This window comes from Lynx canadensis, chromosome E2 (assembly GCF_007474595.2).
Source record: "Lynx canadensis isolate LIC74 chromosome E2, mLynCan4.pri.v2, whole genome shotgun sequence".
Lineage (NCBI taxonomy): Eukaryota > Metazoa > Chordata > Mammalia > Carnivora > Felidae > Lynx > Lynx canadensis.
This window is the reverse complement of record NC_044317.1, coordinates 17561977-17585477: the sequence shown is the minus strand read 5'-3', so window position 1 is coordinate 17585477 and position 23501 is coordinate 17561977. Positions and strand designations below refer to the sequence as shown.

General features: G+C 39.6%; 1 protein-coding gene across 1 annotated transcript in view; it reads left to right on the top strand.

Moving 5' to 3' along the window:
- The window catches only part of TANGO6 (transport and golgi organization 6 homolog), a 192674-nt gene that overhangs the window by 35079 nt on the left and 134094 nt on the right, over positions 1-23501 (top strand). The window contains exons 7-10 of the mRNA XM_030298979.1: positions 2505-2587; positions 17374-17486; positions 18930-19106; positions 22641-22773. Of these exons, the coding sequence (XP_030154839.1) occupies positions 2505-2587; positions 17374-17486; positions 18930-19106; positions 22641-22773 (506 nt within the window). The remainder of the gene's footprint in view (positions 1-2504; positions 2588-17373; positions 17487-18929; positions 19107-22640; positions 22774-23501) is intronic.

Here is a 23501-nt window from a genome sequence, read left to right as displayed (position 1 = left end):
TTACATATTTGATAGAAACCTAGTCTAGATCTAGTATATGCTTCAACAAATCGCTCAAGGGGTGCCTCAGTCAGTGGAGTGTCCAACCCTTGATTTCGGCTCAGGTCACAATCCCAGGGTTGTGGGATTGAGTCCTGCCTTGCGCTCTGCACTAAGTGTGAGGCCTGCTTGCGATTCTCTCTCTGTCTCCCTTTGTCCCTCTCCCCTACTTGCGTGCTTTCTCTCTAACTTCATGTATTATGAATATACCTCATTACTAATCTATTCTCTTGTCTAATACCTAATCTATGAATTAGGTATTGTAGTCTGAGGCAGTGGTCCTCATAGTGTGGCCCCAGGACCAGCAACATCAGCATCACCTGGTAATTTATTGGAAATGCAACTTCTTGGGCTCTCCTCAGACCTACTGAATCAGAAATGCTGGTGTGGGTCCCAACAATCTGTGTTTTAACAGGCCCTTCTGGGTAATTCAGGTGTGTGTTCAAGTTTGAACACTGGTCTAAGAGCACTGTTCTTAGGATAACTAGATCCATTCCATTTGTGGATCAATTATTATTGTCCTGGACATTGTTCATTCCTATTGGACATCTATTTGCCAGACATTTCTTCATATGTTAGGTTATATTCGTAACACCAGCTACATGTTTTGCATTGACAGTGTCTGGATAACAAAAAGGGTGTATGATAGTCTGACTGGTTTTATATAGACAGCCCCATCATTGCCACTGGGGGAAAAAAACCCTAAAATACAGGCTTTCTTATTTTGTTTTTCATATTGTATCACATTTTTAAGACTATGTGACAATTATGATAAATTACCATATTTTATCAATTCTAAGGTGCACATGTTTTTAACATAAAAAAAGCTTTAATTTTGGGGGGTCTTCTGGCTGGTTCAGTCAGTAGAGCATCCAACTCTTGATCCCAGGGCTGTGAGTTCAAGCCCCACATTGGGCATGGAGCCTACTTAAAAAACAAACAAAAAAAAACCCCAAAACAAAAAACTTGAATTTTGGAAATATTTTTCACATTTTAACAATTCTGATATCGAGATGTATCTCACAATTATTGTTGGCCAGGTAGCAATCATGGCATTATCTGTGCCTACAAATGAGCATTAAAACTCATAGAATGGATGTCAGTGACTTAGGAAAAAACTGTGAAGACAACAGTAGAGTGGTGACCTTTTTTTTTTTAAGAAAATGTTTGTATTTATTTTTGAGAGAAAGAGAGAGACAGAACATGAGCGGGGGAGAGGCAGAGAGAGAAGGAGACACAGAATCTGAAGCTGTCAGCACACAGCCTGATGTGAGGCTTGAACCCATGAACCATGAGATCATGACCTGAGCTGAAGTCAGACACCTAACTGACTGAGCCACCCAGGTTCCCCTAGAGTGGTGAACTTTTAAGAAATTTCACATCAGGGACACTTGGGTGGCTCACTTGGTTAAGCGTCCAACTCTTGGTTTCAGCTCAGATCATGATCTCACGGTTGGTGAGTTCAAGCCCCACATTGGGATCCAAGCTGTCAGCACAGAACCTGCTTAGGATTCTCTCTTTCTCCCCTCTCTCTGCCCCTCCCCAACTCATTCTTTCAAAAATAAATACAGTTTTAAAAAAAAAGAAATTTCACATCACCTACACTCTTGGTGGCACAGAGTTCAGTATATTATGGCAATATGTGGATATCAGTAATGGTGTCGAAATGTTTCAGAAGAGTTGGACTTTTTAAATGTGAAGTGTTCAGAATTTCTTATTCTGTTTATCCCAATTATATAGCTTATATAAGGAATGATATTTAATAAAATTATATGTCTAAATAAATCTAAAAGAGCTCTCAATACTTTTTTTATTAAGTTTTTAAGTCTTAATTCCATATAGCTAACATGCAGTATTGTATTAGTTTTGGGTGTACAAATACTGATTGAACAATTCTATACATTATTCAGTGCTGATCACAATAATTGTACTATTTAATCACCATCACATATTTCACACATTCCCCACTGACCTCCCCTCTTTTAATCCTTTTTATAAAATCTATTTTAAAACTTTTTTTTAACATTTTATTTTTGAGTAACCTGTACACACAACACAGGGCTTGCCGAACTCACAACCCAATGATCAAGAGTCCTATGCTCCACCAACTGAGCCAGCCAGGCACCCTGTTTTCACCTCCACGTAACCATTGACTGTCATTTTCATTTAATTTAATCCCTAATTTTTCATTCATTAAATTTACAAGTAAAATTTCAAGTCATAATGTTTCATAAGTTACTTGCTTTCTTCTTTCTTGTGATATATAAAATAACAACGAATGTTTATAATCATTGGCATCATAGATTTCATGAAATACTGTATTTGGTGTTGTACATTGGTAATCATATTGAATCTCTAATTGTAGGTGTTACTTACAGAACTATCTAGCAACACTTTCTTCCTTAAGTCCTGAGCTCTATTCAATGAGGCACTGAATATGGGTAATTTTGTTTTTTGTTCTCTAGAGATTCCAGAGAGTGGCATGGCTCCAGGGACCATTTTGGTAACAGAAGAGGAACTTAGTAGATGTATTGAGGATGTATTTAAGGTTGGTAATTTGAGTCACTAATGTTTCTAGATAACATTTACACATAGTCTTTTAAAATAGTTTTGCCTTTCTGGGGTGCCTGGGTGTCTCAGTTTGTTAAGCCTCCAACTTCGGCCCAGGTCATGATCTGGCAGTTTGTGGGTTTGAGCCCCGCGTCAGGCTCTGTGCTGACAGCTCAGATCCTGGAGCCTGCTTCAGATTCTGTGTCTCCCTCTCTCCCTACCCCTCCGCTGCTCACACTCTGTCTCTCTGTGTCTCTCAAAAATAATAAATAAACATTAAAAAAATGTTAATTCCAAACTATCATGATTTTTTCACTTTGAAAACTGGAAAATATAAGCTGTTAGTAAAAAAGCTGATACGTTTTGAAACTGTCAATTTCATCATTTACTCTGAATGTTAAACAGTTTAGATTCTCTAACTGGCACATACCACTGATGAAAGCATGTCTTTTGAAGAAATTGACAGTGGCATTTGCAGTGCTATAGGCTTCCAAAAGTGTATGAGAATATTGAGTCTACTTTATATCTTTCTAAAGTAATCACCGTCGTATACAAGTAAGTCTGAATAAGTGAATCTTGCAAATGACTACCTAAATATATTACTGAAAGTGAAAAAAAAATGTATGTTCTCTATGATTACAGTCTTATAAATATATATGAAACATATATTTTTAGACAAAAAATGAAATCCATTGCGTTAGGGCCAGATGGAGCTGGGATAAATATTCTTTCTTAAGGTTTATTTCAATAAATTTATAATAGTATTTTACTATGAAAAATATCCACGCTAGTAAATAGCTTTCAAAATTATTTTCCATGTAAAAAGGTCCAGCTGCTTTGGAAAATAATTTGGCAGTTCCTCAAAACATTAAACATGGAATTACTATTTGACACAGTAATTCCATTCTTAGGTATATACCTAAGAGAAATGAGAACATGTTCAGACAAAAATCTGTGCACAAATGTTCATCACGGCATTCTTCATAATAGCTCAAACGTGGAAGTCACCTAAATGTTTATCAACTGATAAATAGATACACAAATGTGATATATGCATATAATGGAATATCTTTTAGCCATAAAAATGAATGAAGTATGGACACATGCCACAACGCAAACATTTAAAAGTAACAAATTTAAAACTTTAATAGAAACCAGAAAAAAAAAAGACCACACGTTGTACGATTCTATTTATGTAGAATATTAAGACTGGGCAAATTCATAGAGACAGAAAGTAGATTAGCGGTTGCTAGGGGCTGGAGCTGGGGAGTTAGGAGTGTCTGCTAATGGGTATGGGATTTCTTTGTGAGGTAAGGAAAATGTTTTGGAATTAGACAGTGGTGATAGTTATACAGTCTTGTGAATATACTAAAAGCCACTTGTACATTTTAAGAGTGAATTTTTTTTAATGTTTATTTATTTTTGAGAGAGAGAGTATGAGCAGGGGAGGGGCAGAGAGAGAGGGAGACACAGAATCAGAAGCAGGTTCTAAGCTCTGAGCTGTGAGCACAGAGCCTGATGTGGGGCTTGAACTCACGAACCATGAGATCATGACCTGAGCTGAAGTTGGATGCTTAACCGACTGAGCCACCCAGACACCCCTTAAGAATGAATTTTATGGCATGTAAATTACTTATCAATAATTTTAAAAATTATACTCCACACTTCTCATTTCTTTTCTATGGCAATAAATTAAGCATTTTAGAGAAAGTGTTTCATTTTTAATGAAATAATTCAAACAGATAAAAAATGCAGAGTAAAACACTCATGTACCCATCACTCAGCTTAAGAAATTAAACATTACCAGTTCAGTTGAAATCTTCTATCTACCTATCCCTGGTCACATTTCCATGGCTTCCCATCTAAAGGTACATTGTGGTTTTAGTTAACAGTTAGTTCTCTTATTACTAGTGAGTTGAACATCTTTTTGTGTTCTAGGTTTATTCATATTTTTTCTTCTGTAAATTGCCTATTCACGTTTTGTCTGTTTTAAAAATTGCCTCTTCAAAATTTTTTTAGAATAAATCTTTTTTTTTAAGTTTATTTATTTTGAGAGAGACAGAGGCAGCATGAGTCAGAGAGAGGCAGAGAGAGAGGGAGAGAGAATTACAAGTTAGCTCCACACTGCCAGCGCAGAGCCCCACTCAGGGCTCAAACCACAAATCCACGAGATCATGATCTGAGCCGAAACCAAGAGTTGGATGCTTAACTGACTGAGCCACCAGGGCGCCTCTAGAATAAATCTTTTTTTATAAAACAACTTTATTGAGGTATACTTTACAGACCATAAAATAATGTTTTAAGTATGCAAGTCAGTGATTTTTAGTAAGTTTACAGAGTTGTGAAACTAATACATTACAATTTTAGAACATTTCCATTACCCTAAAAAGGTCCCTGTGCCTATTTATAGTCACTCCTTGTTCCCACCCTTAGCCCCAGGCAACCACTAATCTGTCTACCTCTATGGATTTGCCTTTATGGCTGTTTCATGGGAAGGAACCATGCAACATGTGATCTTCTGTGGCGGACTTCTCTCTCTTAGTATGATGTTTAGTGTGTGTGTGTGTGGGGGGGGGGTGTTTCCATGTTTTGTTTTTTTTTCAAAGTAATCACTTTGCCCAACATGGGGCTCGAACTCATAACCCTGAGATCAAGAGTCACGGACTGTTGATCAAATGTACTGACTGGGCCAGCCAGGCACCCTCTCTTAGCATAATGTTTCGGAGGTTTATCCAGGTTGTTGCATATACCAATATTTTGTCCCTTTTAATTGTTAAGTAATATTCCATGGTATGAATATACCACATTTGGTTTATTTGTTCATCAGTTGATGGCCATTTGGATGTAAAGTAGATCTTTCTTTCTTCAAAGAGCTTTGTGAGTTGTAATTCACATACTATACAGTTTACCCATTTAAAGTGTGCAAATTAGGGGCGCCTGGGTGGCTTGGTCGGTTAAGCATCTGACTTCGGCTCAGGTCATGATCTCACGGTCCGTGAGTTCGAGCCCCGTGTCGGGCTCTGTGCTGACAGCTCAGAGCCTGGAGCCTGTTTCAGATTCTGTGTCTCCCTCTCTCTCTGCTCCTCCCCTGTTCATGCTCTGTCTCTCTCTGTCTCAAAAATAAATAAACGTTAAAAAAATTAAAATAAAATAAAATAAAATAAAGTGTGCAAATCAGGGCACCTGTCTGGCGCAGTCAGTAGAGCATGCACCTCTTGATCTTGGGAGTTCAAGTTCAAGTGCCACACTGATTGTGGAGCTTACCTTAAAAAAAAAAAGTATGCATATCAATGGCTTTTTAGCATAATCTAAGGCTTGCATATTAGAAGTATATTCTAATACTTCATGACCCAAAAAGAAATCCCACACTATACCAAAACCCTTTACCACCCTTTTTTCCATTCTCCCTACTCCTCACCCCTCCAACCTCCAACCCGAGTCAACCACTAATCTACTTTCTCTTTCTATAGATTTGCCTATTCTGGACATTGCATATAAATGGAATTATACACTATATGGTCTTTTGTGATTGGCTTCTTTTACTTAGCATGATGTTTTTAAGGTTTATATTAAGCACAAAGCAGGACCTCATTCTTTTTTTTAAGATTTCTTTTATTTTTTAGTAATCTCTATACCCAACATGGGGCTCAAACTCACAACCCCAAGATCAAAAGTTGCATACTCTACTGACTGAGCCAGTCAGACGCCCCAAGACTTGATTTCTTTTTATTGCTGAATAATATCCTATTGTAGATATAGACTCTATTTTGTAATCCATTCATCCTTTGATATATATTTGGGTTGTTTTTACATTTTAGCTATTATGATTAATGCTGCTATGGACATTTGTGTACAAGTCTTTGTGCATACATATGTTTTCGTTTTCCTGGGTATATACCTAAGAGTAGAATTGCTAGAGGGGCGTCTGGGTGACTCAGTCGGTTGAGCATCCGACTTCGGCTCAGGTCATGATCTCACGGCTCGTGAGTTCGAGCCCCGCGTCAGGCTCTGTGCTGACAGCTCGGAGCCTGGAGCCTGCTTCCAATTCTGTGCCTCGCTTTCTCTCTGCCCCTAACCCACTCACATTCTGTGTCTGTCTCTCTCAAAAATAAATAAACATTAAAAAAAAAAAAAGAGTAGAATTGCTAGATCTTATAGTAACTCTGTGTTTAACCGTTTGAAGAACTGCCAAAGTGGCTGCACCAGTTTACATTCCTACTAGCAGTATGTGACGGTGTAGAGTAAACCTTAAGTCGTATTCTTTCAGATAAGAAGGCAGATGATTGGGGGGGGGGGGTGGTTGTTTTTGTTTTGTTTTTGCCTCAGCAAAGTGTTATTGATTTAAGTAATCTCTACACCCAACGTGAGGCTCAAACTCAAGACCCCAAGAATGAGAGTCACAGTCTTCCAACTGAGCCAGCCGGGTGTCCCTGTTTTCTTTTGTTTTAAACTTAATGTATGATATGCATGATTTGTAGGTATAAAATTCACGCTTAAAAATTCAAAACTCGTTCTGTTCAACACTCAACTTTTTACTAAAGTAAGCTGTTTCATTTAATTTCACTATTAAATAAAAGGGACCTGGCATACAAATATAGCATCAGATTGTTTATAGATAAAACCTAACTTAGTGACTATAATGCTGTTTTTTTTTTAATGCCTCATTTAGAGACTTATGAAAAGAAAGTTTTTATATCCTGTTCTACATATTCATAGGTAAGGACATTTTTGATTGTAGAAAAATAAGAAATTATATAGAGCAGTGTAGAAAGCAAATGTTCTGAATTAGAGAACAAGGCCCAGCTAACTCTCAGAAAGGTTGTCTTCAGTCACACACCATCTGAGGAATATCATGATGAAAACTGTTAAATGGTGGGTGTGGAATGTCAGAAAGACTTGAAAGTGGTGTCAGGGGTAGAACTTAATTGTGACTACACTCTGGTACAAACCCCTCATAGTATTTCTGGGAAGTAAAAAAAAAAAAATTGCTTTTAGAGGAAAAAGAAAGCAAATCAGCTTCTTTCTGGCAAGTGAATTAGCGTCTAAAAAATAGAGAGATCCAGAAACAGTGAATCCTGCCATTGTTCCTATTCTTGCTCCCCAAAAAAGGGGGAGGGAAAAAAACCCTCCTAATTTGGTGAACAGTTTGGTGAATTTAAAACCTCCTGGAGAGGCAAGCAAAACATTAGTTGGCTGTAAACACTTGATTATGCACAAAAGATTGGGGCGGTTATGAAAGCAGGAAGGGGTGCGGAAGGGTAATTATTCTCCCTACAAGGTTTTGGCAGCTCAGCTGCACTGGGAAAACAGAGGAAATGTGTATGTTGGGGGGAAATGGTAAACACTGTGTAAAGTTTAGCAACAAAGGCTGTGTTGTCTTTATTAACTTTCTGCTAATACTAAATTACAGAGCACAGCTCAAAGGCAGGAAACAAGGAAAACATCTGGGATAGTTGAATGATCCAGCAGCTCACTGGGTAGCAAGAGGGTACAAGAGGGTGTTTAATTTTAGAGAGGCATTTGGGAACATGTCCAGCTCTGGTTTTCTCTCTTTTTTTCTTTTCTTTTTAACAGATTTACTGGGATATAATTCACATACGCCACAATTCACACATTTAAAGTGTTCAACTCAGTGCTTTTAGTGTAGTCACAGGGTTGTGCAACCATCACCACAAATCTGACTTTAGAAAATTATTGTCCCCCTAAAAGGACCCCATACCCATTACCCATCCTCATCCCCATACATTCCCCTTTTCCCAATTTTATTTTATTTATTTATTTAAAAAAAATTTTAATGTTTCTTTATTTTTGAGAGAGAGAGACAGAGACAGAGCGTGAGTGGAGGAGGGGCAGAGAGAGAGGGAGACAGAATCTGAGGTAGGCTCCAGGCTCCGAGCTGTCAGCGCAGAGTCTGACTCAGGGCTTGAACCCACAAACCACGAGATGATGACCTGAGCCAAAGTTGGATGCTTTACTGACTGAGCCACGCAGGTGCCCCTCCCTTCTCCCAATTAAAAAAAAAAAAAGTTTTATTTATTTTGAGAGAGAGCATGTGTGAGTGGGGGAGGGGCAGAGAATGAGGGAGAGAGAGAGAATTCCCAAGCTGATGGCGCAGAGCCTGATGTGGGGCTTGAACCCATGAACTGTGAGATCACAACCTGAGCCCAAGTCAAGAGTGAGACATTTAGCTGATTGAGCCACCCAGGCACCCTCCCTTCTTCTAATTTTGTCCCCAAACCTTAGGCAACCACTAAAATGGACTTGCTGTCTCTGTAGACTTGCCTATTATGGATATTTCATATAAATGGACTTATGTAATATGTGGTCTTTTGTAGCTGACTTTTCACCAGCAGGATGTTTTTAGGATTCGTCCATGTTGTTGCATAGAGCAGTATTTCATTGAAAAACAAAGTATGTTGGGACTGCAATGTTTAGTATACTTCGTTTAAGGAGGCAAGGATTGCATCTCCTCCATTTGAAAAATACTTTCTTCTGAAAGAGGTAAAATATAAATACATTTTGGTATTTAAAGAAATAAGCCCTCAGCTTGCTGAATGAAAATGTGGCAGGGGCAATTATAAGAGAAGGCCTTTCTTTGCTTGCATCCTTTACATACAGCATGGAGTGGAGCAGTGTGGCTCTGGTGGGCCAGGTGGAAAGGTCTCAACAAAACAGGTGTACACAGAGATGCTCACTGAACTGAAAATTTGGCATAGCCACTTGTACTTCTGCATAAATAATTCTCGTCATTTCTATGTGTGTACCTTATATCTGGTAAAATAATTTAAGCCAAAAAAGAGATTTGCAGCTCAAATAACTTTTTTTTTAATTTATTTTTGTAATGTTTATTTATTTTTGAGAGACAGAACGCAAGCAGGGGAGGGGCAGAGAGAGAGACACACACACAGAATCCAAAGCAGGCTCCCAGCCCTGAGCTGCTAGCACAGAGCCGGATGTGGGGCTTGAACCCAGAAACTGTGAGATCATGACCTGAGCTGAAGTCAGATGCTTAACCAGCTGAGCCACCCAGGCACCCTGCAGCTCAAATAACTTTTAGTCCAATGGCTTCCTAGTCTGTCTCCATATTTTTTTTTAATGTTTATTTATTTGTTTTGAGAGGCGTGTAGGGGCAGAGAGAGAAGGAGAGAGAGGATCCCAAGCAGGCTCTGCACTGTCAATGTGGAGCCTGACATGGGGCTCGATCCCAGCAACCATGAGATCATGACCTGAGCCAAAATTAAGTCAGATGCTTAACCGACTGAGCCACCCAGGCACCCCTATTCTGTTTTCTTCTGACTCTGAATGTCGGGGGTCCTAACCCTAGAATACTTAATTTTTTTGTCCTCCCTAGTATGAGAGGGATAAATGTTTTTCTTTAGCCTAGAAGGGTAAAGAGAGGCCTGGGCTGCATAGAGATTGGTTCTGGGTAGGGTAGGATGAGAGAATTATACTTCCTCACGATTTGGACATTTTCTTGCTCTTAAGAGAACCAGCCAGAATCTGATACTAGGTGGGGCCAGGGGTGGGAATGGGGAATGTTTCCTTTTAGTATTCCTCACCATACTTGCTGAGACTCCCTAAGGCAGAAGAAATTTTCGGGCAGGAAAGTCGAGAAGTACCTAATTAGTTTGTATTCTTCATTCTCATTTCCATTTTATCTCTCTGTTTCCAGATTCAGGGAATCCCTGACTTTAATTATCCAAGTCTTTTTTCCCCATTTAATCTTAACAAATTTCTAATTAAAGTTACTCTCTCAGATTGGCCAATTGACTCCTCTTTCTGAATAGTTAATTGTTTTTGTAGAGTAAATTGTTGTAACAGAATCTTAGAGCTGGAAGGAAATTTAGAAATATTTAATTTCTTTTTTTGTTTGTTTTTGAAAAGACTGTTTTTTAGAGCAGTTTTTCATTCACAGAAAAATCAAGTAGAAAGTACAGAGTGTTCCCATATATCTCCTGCCCCCACATGTGCACAGCCTCTCCTACTGTTAACATTTTACATTAAGAGTGGGACATTTGTTACAGTTGATAAGCCTGCATTAGCACGACACTATCACCAAAGTCCATAGTTTACATTAGGGTTCACTGTTGGTGTGGTACAATCTTTGGGTTTGCCAAGTTAATCCCTTATTTTATAGTAAAGGAAACAAACCCCAAAAGATTGTGAAGTTGGGGTGCCTGGCTGGCTCAGTCGGTAGAGCATGCAACTCTTGGTCTCAGGGTTGTGAGTTCAAGCCCCATGTTGGGTGTCGACATTACTAAAAAAAACCCAAAAAACACAAAAGATTGCGAAGTGACTTGTCCTGAATCATACTAGTGAGTGCCAGATCTGGTCCAGGAAGCAGTCCTTTCATTTCCTCTCTTTCTCTCACTCTGTGTTTAGAAAAGCTAATATTTGCACATGGTACATATTTAAAAAGTGCAAAAGGCTTTGTGGTAAAAAGTTAGTCTTCTCCCACCTATGGCTCTTCCTTAAAGGCAGTCGTTCTTTCGGATATTTCCAACTGTAATTGAACTCTGACCTTGAATAACATGCAGAAGACCAAAGGAGGTATTCTTCAAAGCTGTGGGAAATGCAAGTGTTAGACAGTACATTCAGATTCTGTGGGACAGTGTGGTGAAAACCACCTGGACTTTAGAGTCCAACAGACCTAGTCTGGCTCTAGAGTTGACTATTAGGTGACTTATTTAACACTTGAGTTTCAGGGATAAAACCCGGTAACTTTTGGTAGGTTCATTGTATTCTTTAGCAAATGATTTGTGCTCAGAAAACTGTCAGTTCTCTTTTGGTTTAAGGAAACTCTTTTTAAAAAGATTATTTTATGCAGTACGCTCTGAAAGCATGCTTAGTGCAAAATCCTATATTAGGTAACTTGGCTTGTCCTTTGCTTCTCACAAGTCTTAATTAAACTCAGTAAGTGCATTAGGAGTTCTGGAACATTACTATCAGAAGGATCCCTGTGATATTTTAGAAGGCAGCATTTGACGAGTTTAATCTTTAACAGGGGTAAAATCAAGTCCCAGCCTGTACTGAATTTCAATGGTAGGATTCAGTCAGCTTGATTTATGTTTCTATTTCCACACGTATACATCCCTATAAAAGATAAGGCCGTAAATTAAGAAGACAGTTCCATTTACAGCAGCATCGGCAAGTATTTAGGAATAAACGTAACATTTGCACAGGGCTGTGTATTTTACAAAGTATTTTAAATGAATTATCTTACCTGGTACTTATGCCAAAAGCTTAACGCTTGCATTATAAATGAGGAAACTGAATCCTAGGGAGGTTTAAATGTCTTATCCGTGTTCACTCACTTAATATGTGATTTGGGGCAATCATATAGGTGTCAGGAACAATATTCATACCCATTTCTGACTCCTGACTTCCTGGTGTTCTTTCAGCTCTACAGTGATCTCTAAGGCATATGCCTAACAATGTAATGGAAGTCTAGTAGATGAGACATGGAGCATGTGAGGACTGCTTTCAGTTTTGTTTTGCTTTGAATCAGAAACACATGTTTGCTCATAACACTTTTGACCATTTTGACTCCTCTGGGTTTTTCTGTTCCTTTTTAATTTAAATTTCTAGTCAGTCCTTCCAGAGAAATTCAGTCCTTTAGATATTGAAGATAGGTACTGACTAAGCCCCAACAGTAACATCAAACCTCCTTTTGTTCAGTCTGCTCTCCCTTCCATGGCTGAAGTTCTAGGATTCTTCAGTTAATTAACGATGATTGAATAGCTTCTAGCTGCAGCTTAGACAACAAAAAAGAAAATACAGGGGGCATTGTAATTCCCCCACAAAAATAGAGCTTTTGAGAAAATAAAAAGCATTCAATGTGCTTTATTTATTCTTTCTTTGATTCAGTTAATCAGTCAGGAAAAAAAAAACATTTTTTTACCAAGTACATACAGAATGCCAGCTACTCTGCTAGGTTTACAAATAACAGAAATGATTAAGAGCCAATTGCTGCCTTCAAGGAGCCCCCAGTCAGGCAAACAAAGAGTTACAAGTAGAATGTGATGGATTGTTAACAGTATCCAGAAACATGTCTTTGTTACTAGGTAAGAGTGATCTCTGAGCTTAGATGAAGGGTTGTAAGGCTTAACCACACCTCTTCTCATGGCTGGATCTGTGATAGAAAGCCAAGATGCATTCAGAAAGGAATGTGGAAATCCCTATAAAGGAATGAGGAAATCCCCAAGCTGCCAGTGGGTCATTGGTACCCGTTTCCTCCACTGATCTATTCTGAGCCATTATGATTTTCATAGATTCATACTGGTCTCTCATTTTGCCCCTCAGTCCTGTCCTACTGGAAGAGCCAAAGATAGACATGGAAGTTGAACTTTTCTTCGAAGCACCATTTCACTTACTCTCAGAGAGGCTTTTCACACAAGAGAATTGAAGATACCTTGAGAGTCTGTCTCTCCTTTCCCTGCTTCAGGTTTCCCACCTCTTGGTATTTTGTTTGGTGATCTCTGGTCGTACAGATATCTCAAGTAACCAGAACATCTTTCACCTAATCAGGATTTCAGCTTTAAATTTCTAATTTCAGAACTTATAGAAGGGAAAGCATGTGGGGAGGATTAGAAATTTTTACATCTTGGTCAGTTTGAGTGTTGGAAAAATTTTCGGGTGGTGCAGGATTGTTTCATGTTTTCCAGCTAGTTGGTTTTCTTTTTAAACCTCTTAATGGCTAAAGTACCAGAAGGATACTGAAGGGAGTGAGCAAATTTGCTGTCAAGTCAGAGGGTGATAGATTTGCCAACCTCCTTATTCCCTAGGTAAGGAAACTGAGACTCAGATAAGTCAATTGATTTGTGATAAGTCTTGCAGCTGGTCAGTGGAAGTATTACAAACAACCCTATGTGAAATATACCCAGTAGGTATACTGCTGAGGAAAGGGAATTTCCACAGGTAGAAATAATACATGCAATATGGGATTGTGTTTCAGAACTTGAACTCCCAAGAGTTCAAGAATCCCAGATAGCAGGAGACTACGTATGAGCACAGTCCAAGGAAATTCCACAACACCTGATGTTAGAGCAGAGATGCAGGGTAGTAGGGCCCTGTCCTCTGTGGGGCAGGAACAGCCTACTGTTGTGCCCTCACTGCTTCCTCAGTCCATACTGTCACCAGCCTAGTATGAAGGACACTGGAAGGAACTGGCCCTAACAGTTGCTTCCATATATAGCATGACTTTGTTGGGAGGACTGTTGTTTTGTTTTTTTTTCCCCTGGAGCAGTTGCTCATTGTCTGTGCTGTCAGCAAGACATCGCTGAATCGGTGCAGCCTCCTGTGTCCCTTTATGGGTCACTAAACTCAGATATAATTCAGTGACCTGGGGAGTCCACATGAAGTGGGAAATGACCAGATTCTACTTCAGGAGTATACTGAGAGGGTAAGGTTGGATGTGAGGTCCAGACCAAACCGTTAACCTGCGTATGAGTTGAGTGCCAGGCAACAGACTGGAAGGAGGGCGCTGTCCTTGGAAAGGCCATGCTGTGGCCCTGGAGCCCCCCTGGAAGACTCGGTAGAAGACGGCTGTATAATAGAGAAGAGTCTCAGCGGGAGGAAGGGGAGGTGGTGCAGAAGCTCCTGGTGCCACTCAGGAACTCTTCTTGCAGGACTGGAGTTATTAATAGCCTGGCAGGCTGGGGCCTACTGGTTCTGAGGGGAGATGGTCGGGATAAAGGTGGTGTGGGTTAGGGACTGAAGCAATGCAAACAGGCACAGGAGGAGGTGAGTTTGGGGAGGCCACGAGTACGTGTTTCGTTCTTTTAGAAAATAATAGAACATTTACCATTTTAACCATCTTAAAGTATACAATTCGCTGGCATTAAGTGCATTCACAGCGTCGCACAGTCATCATCGCTGTCTAGTTCCAGAACTTTTTCATCACCCCAAATGGAAACACTGTACCCATGAAGCAGTCAGTCCCCATTTTCCCCTACTCCCACCCCCTTACAACCTTTACTGCTCTCTGTCTCTGGATTGTGCATGGATTTTACGTCAGGCAGACCTTTGTTCACCTTGATTCTGCCATTTACTAACAGAATTCCTTGGCTCCACTAACTTTGCTTCTCTGGGCCCTAGTTTTCCACATTTTTAGAATGGGAATAAAAATGCTTAACCTGCAGGACTCTGGTGAGGATTGATTGTATGTTAAATGTTTAGCTGAATAACCTGGTTTATTCTTGAGTAGACATTGCAGTAAATGGTAGTTATTGTTTGCTTCATAAGAACAGTAACAATGTGGTTCCTTTAAATTGTATACTTCTGTAACAACTGCTTATTCACCAGAAATTCAGGTAACACAACTTAATCATCTATTGTGATAGGTGCTGAAACAGAGAGCTTCACTTTTGCCTTCTAGGCTAGTTGAAGAGGTGAGAGAGAACTATACATTCTCTGTGTTACAAGCTCTAAGTGCTATTGGAATTTATAGGAGGAAAGTCATTAATGGTGGTTAGATGCTTACTAAATGTTTGAATTAGTGAATGAATGGATGAATAGTTGAACAAATACATAGCAGGCCTGTGGAAAAGGTAGAATGTTTGAATGGCCCATCTAAAACTTTTCAAACAACGACAACAACACCAACAACAACAACAAAGTACTTCCATCAAGGAAGTTAGAGGAAGGTAGCTTTGGGCTCAGTATAAGGAGAAGTTTCCTCTTAATACTGGAAGGGAGATGACAATCTATAAGTGGCAAAAAGAGGCCATTTGAGTTGTTTGAGATACCACAGAGAAAACCCTTTGATCGATTTTTTTCTAAATACAAAAGCAGTACTTGTTTCTTCAGAAAAGTATGACAAGAGAACTTAAAACTTGGAGGAATTTATCAATAACAACATATACCCCTGAGAAATGGGCTCGATTGAATTCATGTTAAAATTTTAGGTGCTGTGTCTCAGTCAAGCCAGTAAATAAAGGAGGGTTAACTCCATTTGGGTTTTGTTTTTTTGTATACAAGATGCTGATAAGGAAGGATGGCTCCACAGGGATTACTTCTGGGAAAACGGACCACAGAGCCAAACAATAGGCCCTTACGTGATCTGGGGAAATCTCTCTCTCTCTCTCTCTCTCTCTCTCTCTCTCTCTCTCTCTCTCTTTACCACTTGTAATTGATGATATCATAATTAGGCCTGCATATTACTGTGAACACTGCCGTACCATGCACCCCACTGAGCTGGGTTTATGGAGATTAGATCATGCACAGGAAGCTGACTCCTTGGTTATCAAGCTCCACAGAGATGCTGGGAGGCTTAAGCAGTGTGAAAAATTAAGGTTGATTTAAAGGGACAGGATTCTCTGGAAAAGCACAGAGCGTCTTCCAGCTTGTGCCTCCATGACCTGTAGGATCCCACAAAACAGCAATGATTCCTCCTTCACTTCAGCACGACTTAATTAATAAATTAATTGAAACCTGATAGTGCGGACACAGATAATGATGATAAAAGGAGAAAGCTGAGGAACTGGCACTCTTAATATGTATTCCCGGAACTATGCCAGCATTTTTATCTTCCAGCTACTGTGTTAGATTCTTTAAACAGTTAGCTTATTAAAATTATAACAGTCTCCTATGGAAAAAAAAATTATAACAGTCTCCCAAGGTCAGTCTTATTTTTAAGGATGAGGAAATGGAAGCTTACAGAGGCCCTGATTTACAGAAAGAATGTTGGAAAAAAATAGTGTTTTGCTCTTCTTAATTCTTTAACTTACCTGTTTTGAATTATTATTTTTGTAATTGGTCTCCTTGTTTTATTCTTCCTGTTAGATCACAAGCAATTGAGAGAGAACAACTCTTACTCATTTTTATATTCACTACAGTGCCTAAGACCATGCTTTGATTCCAGTGGGTGTTCAAATAAAGTTTGTTGAATGCATTTGTGCTATCCTTTTTGAAGTGACAACTAAAACGTGTGACATAATTACTGTTAACAAAAATCAGCATCCTCACACACTTAACCCTATAAAGTCAATGGAGAGCTAGGAGTGCGTTGTAATTTCTTTTAACATTTATTGAACTGGAGAGAATAGGACATACCCATATGGCAGTTACATGTTAAGAATGACAGATTTTTTTTTTTCAATTTTGAGAGAGACAGAGAGAGAGTGGATGTGTGCATGAGTCGAGAGGGGAGGAGAGAGAGAGAGAGAGAGAGAGAGAGAGAGAGAGAGAGAAAATCTCAAGCAGACTCCACATTCATTAAGGAGCCTGACGTGGGGCTCAATCCCACAACCTTGAGATCATGACCTGAGCCACAGTCAAAAGTTGGATACGCAACCGACTGAGCCACCCAGGCAGACACACATTAGAGTGACAACTCTAGAGCAGGCCGTGTTTTTGGTTTTGGTTTTGATTTTCAAATCTAGTTTTAAGTTTTTCTGTTTGGCATTGCTTGTTAGTTCCTAAGAGCAGGCCCTTTGGTAATTAGACGGTTATTGCATAGATGAGTAATAGGCAGACTAGCGGGAGACACAAAGGTAGTCAAAAGCAGGAAAGGAAGGGGTCAGAAAATGGGTTCATTTACCCATTTTGCCTGACAGTTCTTCAGGCCACCCACGAAAGGGCACCGCTGCAGTTCAGGCTCCCTGTGCTTCAGCCTGTCTGCCAATCTCAAATGGTTTTCTTAGTCTTAGAGCTAAAATTATTCAGTTTAGGACAACAGCGTTGCTTAAGATAAGACTCTGAGCCCTGCTAGTAGGTGTGTGGTGTTTGATTCCTGTTCCTCTGGCCTTGTGCTCACCGTGCCTCTCGCCATTTTCTTTTCCCTAGGTGTACGTGGTCGGGAATGAACCTTTGACGGTTTTAGTGGACTCCCTGCTTCCAGTCTTGGGTGTGCTCTTTTCTCTATACTGTTTCACCAAGCAAAGCATGTCTCATATAAGGTAAACAATCTAGAGAAACTTATTTGTTTATAAATAGTGAAATCTTTCTTGTATGTCATTCTTATTCTTTTTTTGAATATAAAACTTAGTGCTACTTTGTAATTGTTTTTTTTTTGTTGTTTGTTTCAAAATCAGGAAAGCATTTGAGGATCCTCTTATTCTGCTCATCTGGGGAAAGAAAGAGCACTTTTCAGATTGCTGGGGATTGGGTGTAATTTTTAGAATGGCTCTCCTCAGCCTCCGTCCTAGACATCAGAGACGAAACCCCTGTTTACATGTGTAAACATGCCCGTGTTTGATCCATGAGAAATACTGGAATTACATGTCTAGGAAGGAGGAAGTAGAGAAGGGATCATAACTACCTTGTGGGGAATGAGAAATCAAGTTGGGGAAATCTGGATCTGAACATGGCACTCTGTAATTTAGACTTGGATTTAGTATGAGTGCTGCGCAGTGTTGTTTGGAATGAAGGGATTTCTTAATCACCCAGAAAACAATCTTTTGTATTGGAGTTTTAAGTAGGCTTCATTTTGTATCAGGTCTCTTTTTTCACAGATATTTATGTTGTTTTTTCCTCCTTTTAAGGGTTTATATCCTTTTCAAAGTCCTAGAGAATTCTGACTTTTAGTGTTTGGAGAACCCCTACGAATATTACCTTCTTCATAGGGTTATTTTATGAAGACTGTGCATTGAAGTGTTTAGCGCTGTCCCTGGAAAATAGCTGAGAGATGATTGTTGTCATCATCGTTGTTAAGTGGTGAAGGAAAGTACTCATTCTTACATATTTTTCAAAGTTCGCATACTGCCTTAGACTCTAACTTTTGGTCAGCACATCACTGTAGTCCAACAGCTACAAGAGAAAACACAGTGGAAGATGGAGACTATGAGTGTGTGCATTTGGCTTCAAATCACTGTCCGTAAAATAACCTTTGTCTTAGTTTTGAAACCCAAATCCTCACAGCACTGTCATGTCCTCATCAGAGCCCGAGAAAGAATAAGTGAACGTTTATTCCCTCCTTATCCTGGCTGATTGGCACAGATGGAAGGGGCTGAGGCATCAGCAAGAGTTTGTTGGTCACCTGCTCTTGATCCACTCGTAGACGGTTTTTGTCAGTGTAAACTTCTGTTCACAGGGCCTGACCCAAAGGCAATGGTACGCTTGGATTTTTTTTTTTTTTTTAATTATGTGGAGCTCCTGTGTCTTACCAGTGTTGCTTCTGGGGCCCAGATTAGCCAGTCACTCATTGAATTTCAGGTTATTAGATATATTCCCAAATTCACGGGAAGCATAACTTTCCAGTCCTGCACTTCAGTAGCACTAGGTGGTTGTGCCAGCATTTAGAATGCAGTGGAACCTGACAGTCTTCCTTTCTTTTTTTATGTTATCTTGTTAGATGTGTAGAGTAAGTTGACAAGCTCATTTATAACTGCTTTTTCTGCCAGGTCACTTTGCCAAGAGATCTTATTATGGATTCTGGGGAAGCTAGAGAGGAAGAAGGCAATCGCCAGCCTGAAAGGATTTGCAGGATTGGACAAATCTGTGTCCTCTCTTCCTTCTCTGTGTCAGTTTAGAGCGGCCGCTCAAGGTGGCATCATGATTACCATCAAAGAGACCGTTTGGTGAGTCCACCCATCCTTTTACCCTCTCTCTTCTGATGGAATTGCACCCAAAAGGCCCTTCCCTGACTTGTCCACTAAGGGGCGCTGGTAGAACGGGAACGAGCCCTTGAGGCAGCTGAGGTGCTGCTATTTATAATCGCTAAGTGAAATGTGAGTGCCTTAAATAATCCTGCAGGTTTTTTTCCCCCGGATGCCAGCTAATAGTAGGTGCAATTTGCTGGAGCCTCACAGCTCTGCCTCATAAGCCCACTTACTTCACAAAGGCTTTGCCAGTGAATCAGAGTAAAGGGCAGACACACATTTACTCTCCGCGCCATAACGATCCAGTTCTCTTTCTGACTCTCTAAATGGTATATGTATGTTCAGAGTCAGACTTACTCTTAAAGGAAATTGTCTGATAACTATATTTTATGTTAATTATAGGATGGGGGTTTCTTTCTTCTAGAGATCGTTTAGAAAGTGCTTAATAAACGTTAGTGGAATGGCACACAAGTATATTTTAAATTATTTCCACTTTCTAGGTGATACGTGTAGGTATTATTACCTCTTAATATAAGTTCCTATTGACCAGAATCCATATAGTTCTTAACTGCTGGCAGCTACTCAGATTTTACATGCATTCAAAGTGTGGCTGTTTGTTATAGTGCAAATTTAATTTTTTATTCAGGGTTAACCTAGTGAAGTTATAAAACGCTCTTTCAGTACGATGGACTTGAGGAAAATGAAAAACATACATTGACTGCAAACAGAATCATCAGTACAAACACAAGCTACTTATTTCCCAAGAGCTGTTGAGCTCTAGTAGGTTTTAGAGTTGTAACTATGCCCCTGAACTGAGTTTAAAATTTCTCAACATGTTTATTTTAAAAACACTTTGGAAGAGTTTAATCTGGGACCAATTTAGTGACTATGTAGAGAATTTTATAGTATTTGACTTATCAGTAGTTAAAGTTAATTGCTATCTTAACAAGTCTCTAGTGTATATCTTAGTGCACATATGTCAAAATTAACAGTTTTTCTCTTCATGGTAGGCAAAAATTGAATAGGCAGTAGTGAATGAGTCTTTACTTCCAGAAGCAATGGATCCTTAACTTGGGGTTTCTCCATGGACTTGTAGCGGTCCATAGTCCCTCTGAAATTATACGCAAGAAATATTTTATGTGCGAACCTGAATTTTTTTCTGAAAATAGGGTCCATAGCTCTCATTTGATACTTAAAGACACTCCATATCTCCAAAAAGTTAGCATTCACTGTATCAGAGGTGTGTGTGTGTGTGTGTGTGTGTGTGTGTGTGTGTGTGTGTGATTTTATCTTTTGTTCTAAAGATCTTGCTTGTGGTGCTAGTCCCTTCAGGGCAGGTCAGTATCACCACTTACCTTTTCCCTATCATTCTGCTCAGAAGCCCCAGTTTAAAAGCTTTGTTTAAAGAAACACTAAAAGAGCAGCTTAGATTTCATGATCTTTTTTATTTTTATTTTTATTTTTATGGAACTAAATATAGCTACAGTATTCAGAAAGGACTCTTTACCATTGAAATTTTAAGAATAGAGCTTCTTAAGTTAATTGTTGTCATGTCTTTTTTAAAAAAGTATTTGAATATAGTACTTCATTTTGACAGGATGGTTCACAGAAGCTTAGAAGTGACACTTATCCATTTCAGCTTTTTTTTTCTAACGTAAAATGTGGTGGAGATGACATGACTGATCTGAAGGATGCTGGAAGATTCTGGGATAATGTAGGAAGTAATCTTAAGCTTAGTTTATAGGTTATTCATTCTACTAGAGGAATATAAAGGCCATGTTATTAGTGAACTGGCAAATTGGGACTTACTGCCCAATGGGATGGGGCCAAATAAACTTTAATAATTGTAGTTTTCAATGAGAAGAAGCAACATCTATCATTCTTTTCTCAGTTTGGTCTGAAAAAAATGTTATTCCTTCTTTAATCGTAAGAGTAACATACCTTCTTTGTATAATACAAAAAAGCATAAAGAGGAAAACAAAGTAACCACTATCCTGTTCACTGTTCACATTTTTTTAGTTTTTTGTCTTCTAGTACATCTTGTGCCTCTTTGTTTGTTTCCATGATATAGTACGATAATATTGTATCTTGGCTTTTTCGCTTACCATATGAATTAAAACTAAAAGCCTTAGTACCTCATGAGAAATTTCTTGACACTTTTTGCAGAAAGCGTAACACTGCTTTTCATAACTTAGCCATATTTTATTACTTGGAAATTTGGCCTACTCAGTTTTCTGAGCCTTTATGCCTGTTCATATTTCAACTCATTGGTTCTTATTAGTTGAGACTGACTGGATCTCCCTCTGTAAGGATAGCGTCTTTTCCTTACTGCCCATAAACCTTCAGTGGCTCATCAAAAAAATGTCTGAGTTTCTTTGAATGGCATCCAGGGCCCTCTGTGATCTGACCTTGCTTTGCAGACGTCTTTCTTTCTGTTCTTCCTCCAGAACCAGAATATCTGCATACAACCTATACTTTATTCCTTCTTGCTCTTTCAGTTTATTGAAATAATAGAATTCCTCAACATCCATCTTTTTTTTTTTTTTTTTTTTTTTTTAATTTTTTTTTTTCAACGTTTATTTATTTTTGGGACAGAGAGAGACAGAGCATGAACGGGGGAGGGGCAGAGAGAGAGGGAGACACAGAATCGGAAACAGGCTCCAGGCTCTGAGCCATCAGCCCAGAGCCTGACGCGGGGCTCGAACTCACGGACCGCGAGATCGTGACCTGGCTGAAGTCGGACGCTTAACCGACTGCGCCACCCAGGCGCCCCAACATCCATCTTTTAAAAACATTTTTTTAATGTTTATTTGTGAGAGAGAAAGAGAGAGAGAGAGTGTGTGTGTGAGTGGGGGAGGGGCAGAGGGAGACACAGATTCTGAAGCAGGCTCTAGGCTCTGAGCTGTCAGCACAGAGTCTGATGTGGGGCTCGAACTCACAAACCACGAGATCATGACCTGAGCCTAAATTGGACGCTTAACTGACTTACCACCCAGGCGCCCCCTGAACATCTGTTCTAAAAGCCACTTCCTTCATGAATCTTTTCCCCACTTAGCGTATGTTATGTAGGACACGGCATCCTCCCTTCTGAGAATAAATACCTTTTCAGCATGGGGAAAGAGGAAAATAATTTAACAAAGTTTTGATATCTTTCTAGTGATTTACCATACGAAGATGCCATGTTACTTTAAATTTAAATTTTTTTTTAATGTTTATTTAGTTTTGAGAGAGAGACAGAAAGAGAGACAGAGCACTAGTGGGGGAGGAGCAGAGCGAGAGGAAAACACAGAATCCAAAGTGGGCTCGGGCCCTGAGCTGTCAGCACATAGCCCAACGTGGGGCTCAAACCCATGAACCATGAGGTCATGACCTGAGCCAAAGCTGGAGGCTTAACTAAGTGAGCCACCCAGGCGCCCCGATACCATGTTACTTCAGAAGATTTTTGTTGAGTTTCAAAAAAAAAAAAATATCTCTGGGTGACACTGCCAAGATCAATCTTTCCCCATGTTGCAGTGACGAAGATGAGGATGAAGCCTTGTACCAGAAGGTGTCCTCAGAGCAGTGCCGGGTTGAGCACCTTGGGGACTTGTTATCCCACTGCCAGGAGTGTGGTTTGGCAGGTGACTTCTTCATCTTCTGCTTGCAGGTAAGAACTACGCATGGTAAGGACATGGTCAGCTTGATTTCAGGGCAATACCAGGATCCCCTTCAGATTTTCAGGGCCATCGTAATTTTAGCCCCTTAAATTCAGGTCCTAATCTAACAGAAATAATAAGAGGATGTAAGAGCAGTTTATTGTTTAGTAGCCTTTGGGTTGGTAAAAAGAGAAAAAAACTTATCTTCAGCAGTACACATATGATCTAACTGTTTTCCGAGGTAATCTGCCCTGAGCTTTTAGAGATGACCAAAGCATAGCTATTGATCTATGAAAGGGTTAATCTTTGCTCTGTGTTGACAGTAAGAACTCTTTTGAAGTTAATAGCAGGTTTTACAGTTATGGAGTAATCCCTTATCCTTTCTGACTGTTGTTTTGTCAGATATTTGGGAAGGAGATTTAGCAGTCCTGCCTTTCTCGTTTCGTTTTGTAACCACCTGAAACCTTCTCCAGGTCTGTTTGTAGTGCTGATGGTTGTGCTTCCTCTTGCTCTAATCTCTGACAGCAACTTGTACCGCATATTGTACTCCTTACTTGCACTGTTTGAGACTGTAAACAGAGTGATCTCTGATTCTCTGTCCTCCCGTGTTGCCTTCTCCATTATTTTCCCTAAGTAAAGTGTCTATTCTAAGAGAATGTCTCTGGAGTTTAAGGTTGGTGTGGTTATGGGGGAATGCAAGGAGAGAATCAGGACTGACACACTCCTAGAACTTGAAGTA